Source organism: Carassius carassius, chromosome 22, assembly GCF_963082965.1.
Source record: "Carassius carassius chromosome 22, fCarCar2.1, whole genome shotgun sequence".
Classification (NCBI taxonomy): domain Eukaryota; kingdom Metazoa; phylum Chordata; class Actinopteri; order Cypriniformes; family Cyprinidae; genus Carassius; species Carassius carassius.
Genome location: NC_081776.1, coordinates 23,743,073 through 23,751,064, shown reverse-complemented (window position 1 = coordinate 23,751,064; position 7,992 = coordinate 23,743,073). Strand labels below are relative to the sequence as shown.

General features: G+C 39.1%; 1 protein-coding gene across 1 annotated transcript; it reads left to right on the top strand.

The window, feature by feature from the left end:
• The first annotated feature begins 879 nt into the window (after positions 1-879).
• Positions 880-3,009, top strand: LOC132099251 (THAP domain-containing protein 6-like). The gene is made up of 6 exons (XM_059505690.1): positions 880-1,065; positions 1,407-1,584; positions 1,681-1,785; positions 2,352-2,562; positions 2,640-2,793; positions 2,870-3,009. The coding sequence occupies exons 1-5, from the start codon at positions 986-988 to the stop codon at positions 2,678-2,680; spliced, it is 615 nt and encodes a 204-aa protein (XP_059361673.1). The 5' UTR covers positions 880-985; the 3' UTR covers positions 2,681-2,793; positions 2,870-3,009.
• Positions 3,010-7,992: the final 4,983 nt, after the last annotated feature.

Genomic DNA, 7,992 nt, shown 5'->3' with positions numbered 1-7,992 from the left:
AGCTGTCTCAGACGAAAGATTGGCATTGTGAAACAATCGTGGTGATTTCTGTGGTCATGGTCATATGTCGTACAGAAAGAGAGGTTCAAAGAGGGCTGTTGTCATGGTCTTGTAACCAAGGATATCCTATGATTATTTTCTGACGGTGTCAGAAATTCAGCATGATCATGTCATTAATAACTCACCCTCATGTCGTTCCAAACCAGTAAGACCTCCATTTATCTTTGGAACACAGTTTAAGATATTTTAGATTTAGTCCGAGAGCTCTCAGTCCCTCCATTGAAGCTGTGTGTACGGTATACTGTCCATGTCCAGAAAGGTAAGAAAAACATCATCAAAGTAGTCCATGTGACATCAGAGGGTCAGTTAGAATATTTTTAAGCACCCGTTTTTTTTTTCTTTTTTGCCATGCATTGTTCATAGAGCTCATTAATTGTAGCGGTGCCTCAGGTATTTGCAGTGTGTATACAGTAGTTGTATGCGGTGAGCAGCGAGAGCGCATAATTATAACGCGAAAGCACATTAAAATAATGCACGAGCACGAATCACTCTGTTTGCACGCAGATTTCCTTTGCTTTGACACAAAACCAGACGTACTTGCTCAAATACACGCTGCTCTGCCCGGAGAGAGTGTGCGCACTTAAAATGTGTCTCCTCTCACTTAAACTGCGTCCTGTACACTCACAACTCTCTCTATGCTCATGTGTTAGATATGAATTATTTTCGCACGTTTTTATTCCTTGCCTTTTACTGCATGCAGTGTGAACGCTCTGATCCATCAACATGGGCTCAGAAAAAAGGCGCATCACAGACAGTTTGTGAACCTGGGCATATGCCCAGTCTCTGTTCTCGCGCTAGGTACGCTGGTTCTGACATAGACATATAATTAACTAGACGCCTCGTTGGCCGCTCGACCGCACGTCAACGTCGCCGCCATCTTGGTGCGGGCATCTGTTCCATAATTCTCATAAGTGGAATCGAGAAAATGCCTCAGTCGTGTGCTGCTTGGGGCTGTACAAACCGCCGCACAATTGAAAATAGGTCTCGGGGAATTACTTTTCACAGGTAAGACTGAAAAGTTGTTGTCTGACACTGATCTGGTTGTATTTGGTCAATAAAACATTATGTAGACTACACAACTTGACGGTAATGGACCGTCGGAGTCACACTGTTAGCTAAGTTAGCGATATCGATATTTTGTTGCTGAGTTGAGGAACCCAGAAATTTTACACTCTTTATTGTATAGTTTTAGCATATGGTAAATTATATATGGTAAATCGCCCGTAATCGAGATATTTATTTATATTGCCGTTTTTTTCTGTGCTGACATAACCTTACTCGTTTCGACTAAGCGACATGAATCTAATTTAATTAGTTGGCTAGCTAACTCTTTTCACACACTGAAGGTTTCCCAAAAACATACAGTTGAGGAGGCAGTGGGAAGTAGATTTAAGAAGAGAAGATTTTTCCGCAAGCGAGTCCTCCGTGCTATGCAGTGAACACTTCAAGCCGGAGGACTTTGACAGGACAGGTCAAATTGTGAGGATTAGGGATGGAGCTAAACCATCGATTTTCAGATCCCCCGTCATCTACAAAGAGTAGGTTTTATGGTCACTGGTTTATAATTATTTGATAGCGTGTCATTAAATAGTTAGTTACATTATTTCATATTTATTTTAGCCTGTGGAAACCAGGAAAACAAAGACCTCAAGGAAAGCTGAGGAGAGCTGGTCAGTGGACTGTTCTCAGGATTTCCAAGAGATCGATCCTCCTCTGCCTAATGTTGTGAGTATTTGTACTTGTTAAGACTAGAACAACTCTGAGCATTATGACTGTGGTCTTATTAAATCATATCTGTTTCTTTCTGCCACTGTTTTCAGACACATTCGCATATACACCTGCACACATTGAATGATATACATGGGTCAAAGACGAGATGTAACCATTTTGTTGTTTTCATCAAATTACATTTACAAATGTCATTTTTAAATGCATAAAAACATCTTAAACGCAAGTAAATTGTCTACTTTCATATTTAAATAATGTTTTAGACAATAAAATGTCAAAATATTGGAAAATGATACTATTGGAAACACTTTTTGTCCTTGACCCACATACAGACACAAACACTGTGATGGCAGTGGGATTGAGGGGTCATGAGATTAAATAATTGAAAAAAAAAAAATGTTTTCAAAAATGAAAAATTGTTGTAATTTATTTGCTGTAATTTTATCCCAGATAGTATGTGTATGATTTTCAATGTTTAGATCATGATTAAGAAGATCAAGATCATGCTGTGTTTCGTGTGAAATTAACATTATGCCAAATATTTTCATTATTTTCTCTAATAGGATCACTCCTATGCATTGCCTGCATCACCTGCTGTTCTAAAGACTAGACTCTGTGAAGCCTTGGCTAGAGTGGAGAGTCTGGAGCACGAGTTGAGGAATGTCAAAGACCGGGAACAGAGGGCAAAGAAGACGGTGCATGATTTTCTAGAGGATCTGAAGGGAAAGAACCTCATAAATGAAGATCTGAAAGAGAGACTTGGTTTCTACTCTGGTAAAATGAAAATATTTTTTCTTCTTCTTTTAATGGGAAGAGCACTTACTAGTTAGTCTGTTCTTAATTAATTTCAGATCTTCCGGTAGACCTCTTGTCAAAACAGGGCCATGAGTAAACAAAAGAGCAGAGGGAGTTTGCCCTCACTCTTCATTTACATGGTCCAAAAGCCTACAATTATTTGAGGAAATCTCTTCATCTTGGCCTCCCACATCCACATACATTACAGAGGTATTCTTCATTTCATAGATTGCATTTTTACAAAAAACTTTAATACATTACATAACTACTTTTTCATTTCATGAAGGTGGATGATTTCTGTGGATGCCAAGCCTGGCCTCAACATGATGATGTTGGACATGCTGAAAAGACGACAAGAGGAAGACCCAGCTAAATATGGATGTGTAACTCTGATGTTGGATGCCATGGCCATCAAGAAACACATCCAGTACAATCCTCAGACACAGAACATGTCTGGATTTGTTGATATGGGGGATGGTATGAATGAAACCGATGTTGCCACAGAGGCTCTTGTTTTCATGGTGGTTGGCTTACAAGGACATTGGAAGGCTCCAATTGCCTACTACCTCACCAACACTTTGTCACCAGATACACAGAAGGTGTTAATTCTTCATGCATTGGAGGAGCTGCATGAGCGTGGCATAAGGGTACTCTGCATTACGATGGATGGACATGCCTCCAACATTAGTATGTGCAACCAGCTTGGGTGCCAGTTAAAGGCAGACCCACATGAGCCCTTAAAGACATTTTTTCACATCCAGTGACTGGTGAGAAGGTCTTTGTAATGATGGATGTTTGCCACATGTTGAAGCTGTCACGGAATATGTTGCAGGCTTACAGTCCTATAAAGAGCAGTACTGGCCAGATCAACTGGACACACATTGTTCAGTTAAATGACATTCAAATCAAAGATGGACTGCATGCAGCCAACAAGTTAACAGACAAGCATGTACATTTCGATTCTTAGAAGATGAAGGTTTCCTCGGCCACACAGACACTCAGTCGCTCCGTGACAGTAGCTCTGCGAACACTGCGAGACCTTGGCTATCCACAGTTTGAACACTGTGAAGCAACAGCTGAATTCATTGAGGTAGTACTATATGCAAACATGGTTATGAATAAAATGCTTTCATTTAATGCAAACATTTGCTTTTAGATAATTGACAGGCTCTTTGACATTATAAACAGCCGCAATCCACAAGCTAAAGGGTTCAAAAGTCCCCTGGCTGCTTGGAATTGGAGTGATAGAGTAGAGTTCTTGTTGAGAGCCAGGGAATATTTGATCAGTTTGGTGATGAAAGATGGCACACTCCTTCACCAATCAAAGAGGTCATTTAAAAGTCAAGTTTATGTTCGTTTGAAGAGTTCATAAGTTCATATGAAGCTCTGTTCCCTTGTTCTTTCTTTTTATTGACTGTTCTGTTTGATTGGTATTCTTCTATGTTCAGTATTTTTCAGTTCATACAGGTTGCAGAATGGTATGTATGGCACTATGTTCATGTTTCATACCTTCCAAGTTCTGTTCTAACGTTTCTCTTAATCGGCTTAATGGCTACAGATAAATAATTTACTTATGTTAAACGATCCTAACCCTTAACTAATTTTCACTCTTAAGGAGCATACAGTAATTTTGCAGTATTCACTTTAAATGTTATACCTTTTATGTACTCTGAAAATGCAGTTACCAGCCAGGGACATTGCAGTGGGGTGGCTTCTTGGGAGCCATTCTGAATGTTTTACCAAAAGCCCCAAATATTTTGGATTTAACAGTAATGTATCATTGTCCTGTTATCAATCTTGTTGACTGATCTTACAATGGAGCAAAATTTCAATTATTATAGCCATCTATTGGTCACTGCCCTGGCCTGTCACCCTGTGTTGTTGTTAGTCCATTTTCTGCTTTTAGTGAGCAAATTTACACAATGCTACCTTTGGAGTATTTTGATTTTGCCATGTTGACAATACTGACATATTGACAAAACATTTTAATTTGAAGGTACCTGTCTGTCATGGGGTTTATCATCAACATTGATACCCTCGTGTTGTTGATTCCTGAGCTGCTACAAATTCAGCGATATGTCTGCACCTATCGATTTAGTCAGGATCACTTGGAGCTCCTCTTCAATTCTATCAGGGCGTCAGGTAAGGATTTCTGAAATTTTCAATTATATATAAAAAAAATCATTTGAAAAGTGCAAATATCAGTATTAAATGCATGATTGATTCAGATCCCCGATTCAAACACCCATGCAGTCTTACTGTGGTGTCTGTGCCTGTGTCTTTGTCTCACCCAAGCTCTACTGCCATTCTTTGGATTACTATCCCGTTGCCCCTCGATCTGCTCGTTTACCTACCTGTTTCTTCACCAAGGCCAAGATATATATATGTACGACTTTCCACATCTGATGATTTTTTTTAGTCTGATAAAAAGTCTTACACCTCTTGGGTGGCCTTAGGGTTGTGTATCAGCAAATTTTCATTTTTGGATTAACTATTCCTTAAGTGTTGTGTGAATGTGTCTGTGTGTTTTTTTTAGGAGGCTGGAATAACAATCCTACTGCAGGCCAGTTCCAGGGCATTTTCCGCCATCTCATGGTCCGATGTGATGTCTCACCAAGTATTTCAGGAAATGTGGTAGAACAAAATGAGACCGTGTCCCTATCAGCTGTTGAGATGTCGTCGACTCTAGCAGCAGAAGAATCTGAAGACCTTCCGTCCCCTTTTGTAAACATCTCTGCACTTGTATATGACCACAGCTACCTGCCAACCCGTCTTGGGAGCCTTGTGGACAATGCCCTTGTGTACATTTCAGGGTTTGTTGTACGTCAGATTTTGAGGAAGCTGTCCTGTGATGTGTGCTGTGTTAGCTTGGTGACAGATGCCATCTCTGCTTCATTTGATCAGAGCTATCACTTGCTTACACTAAAAAACAATGGAGGACTGATGATTCCTTCTGAAGGTACAGTGAAGGTTTGTCAGATCAGCTGAGCAGTTTATTCGCCAGTCATCCTCTGGGAAAGCCGTCAAAGTGTCCTTGATCAGTCAACTTGTCCGAGCTGAGATTGGTTCAGAGGATGTGTTTTGTCTCAAGGAGCACATTGAGGAAACACAGTTTGGAATTGACAACCATCATTTTTCTCTCCTCTTGTCATTAGTTGTGTCTGTCTTCCACAAACTAAGGATGCACCACATTGCCAAACTGAACACACTTACACTACAGAGTGGCAGCTCGAGAAAAAAGCACTGCAAAACTGTTTTGTTCAAAGGGTTTTAGCTCTTGCCCTCTGCAACCATACAAAGGATTAGTGATTATAGATGATTGACAGATTTTATATAGCTTTTATTATTATTATTATTACTTATTTTACTATTCATTAATTCCTGTTTACCTTTTTATTGTCTATATCATAATACATACTATTTAATATTACATTCTAATGTATTTATTATTATTATACAATCTGCTTTTATCAATCTATTAGGGTACTACTCATTACACACTAATTATTTTATTGTTATTGTCTATTCTGCAAGTGATATTTCATATTCCATGTATAATTAATCTATTATTATTGTTGTATTTTACAAACTATAATTAAAGGATAATACATACATACCATTATATGCTATACCCTATTATCAATCTGTTGTGCTATTATATTATTGTACTACTTACTACTTTTTTATTGAATGCTGTTCTTAATTATTCTTAGAGTTATACTATTGTACATATATTATTTACTGTTGCATCTTCATACTATATTAAAAAATATATTTGCTGAACATAACACATGCATACACATAACATACTAATATGCTTTTATTATCCAAATCCGTTAAAGGATTTTTAGGCTGCATTAATTAGGTAAACCGGAACCGGAAACACTTCCCATAACACCCTATGTACTTGCTACATCATTAGAAGAATGGCATCTACGCTAATATTAGTCTGTTTCTCTCTTGTTCCGAGGTCACCGTGGCCACCAGATCCAGTCTGTATCCAGATCAGAGGGTCACTGCAGTCACCCGGATCCAGTACGTATCCAGACCAGATGCTGGATCAGCACCTAGAAAGGACCTCTACTGCCCTGAAAGACAGTGGAGACCAGGACAACTAGAGACCCAGATACAGATCCCCTGTAAAGACCTTGTCTCAGAGGACCACCAGGACAAGACCACAGGAAACAGATGATTCTTCTGCACAATCTGACTTTGCTGCAGCCTGGAATTGAACTACTGGTTTCGTCTGGTCAGAGGAGAACTGGCCCCCCCAACTGAGCCTGGTTTCTCCCAAGGTTTTTTTCTCCATTCTGTCACCGATGGAGTTTCGGTTCCTTGCCGCTGTCGCCTCTGGCTTGCTTAGTTGGGGACACTTCATCTACAGCGATATCGTTGACTTGATTGCAAATAAATGCACAGACACTATTTAACTGAACAGAGATGACATAACTAAATCCAATGATGAACTGCCTTTAACTATCATTTTGCATTATTGACACTGTTTTCCTAATGAATGTTGTTCAGTTGCTTGTTGCTTTGCAATGTATTTTGTTTAAAGCGCTATATAAATAAAGGTGACTTTGACATTGACTTTGTATTTGTCAGTTTGTTCCACTTCTCAATGTTGGTAAATTATTGCTTAAGATGGGCATTTTTTTCAGTATTTCAAAGAGAGAGAGGTATGTTCTTACCTAAAGCACAAGAAAAGCTAAAATGTTGAGGTTAAAAACAGAAAACTTTTTTTGTGAAGATTTAATTTACACAAGTGTGAGCTTTTGCATTTCCCTTTTAATAAATAAATTTAATCTAACAATAATTTAACAATCGAGATTTTAAGTATCTGAATTTTTTTGTACACCACTCATAAACCACTGATATCAGTTGATAAAAACAAACGTTGTCGTATCTTTACTCAGAAAAACCGCAGCTCTCTGTTCGTTGCATTTGTTTACAGGGAACTGTTGCCCGCGCCAATATGGCGATACGTCAACGGCTCAAAGCAGCCAATGAGTTGTCTAGGTATTTATATGTCTATGGGTTCTGATAGCATACTGCGGCAGGGCAGGGCCACGGAAGATCGTGCTATAAAGGGATTTAGAAATCGCGCAAGCTCAATCATGATTTTATGACAATTTCTATTAATCGCATAGCCCTAGAATGGACTGGAAATGAACAGAAAATAACTCGGGCTGGCACCGCTCAGCAAAACAGGAAAACCAGATCCAGGCAGAGCTCGGCAACGGGTAGATCGTCACCGGAGCAAGCAGTCAGGAGGGAATACAACAGCCATTTATGCATGTTTGAATATGTTGTGTTGTAGCATATACACCAAAAATATCTAAGATAAATTGGTGGTTTATTCTTAAACCAATCAGCGAGCTCGAATAGTGGAAGCATATTAATTTTGAT

Excerpts from the sequence above, each read along its gene's own strand:
- LOC132099251 (XM_059505690.1), top strand. The coding sequence starts at position 986 with ATGCCTCAGTCGTGTGCTGCTTGGGGCTGTACAAACCGCCGCACAATT. Across the intron at positions 1,066-1,406 it reads CGGGGAATTACTTTTCACAG|GTTTCCCAAAAACATACAGT; the intron begins GTAAGACTGAAA and ends CACACACTGAAG. Across the intron at positions 2,563-2,639 it reads GAGACTTGGTTTCTACTCTG|ATCTTCCGGTAGACCTCTTG; the intron begins GTAAAATGAAAA and ends AATTAATTTCAG.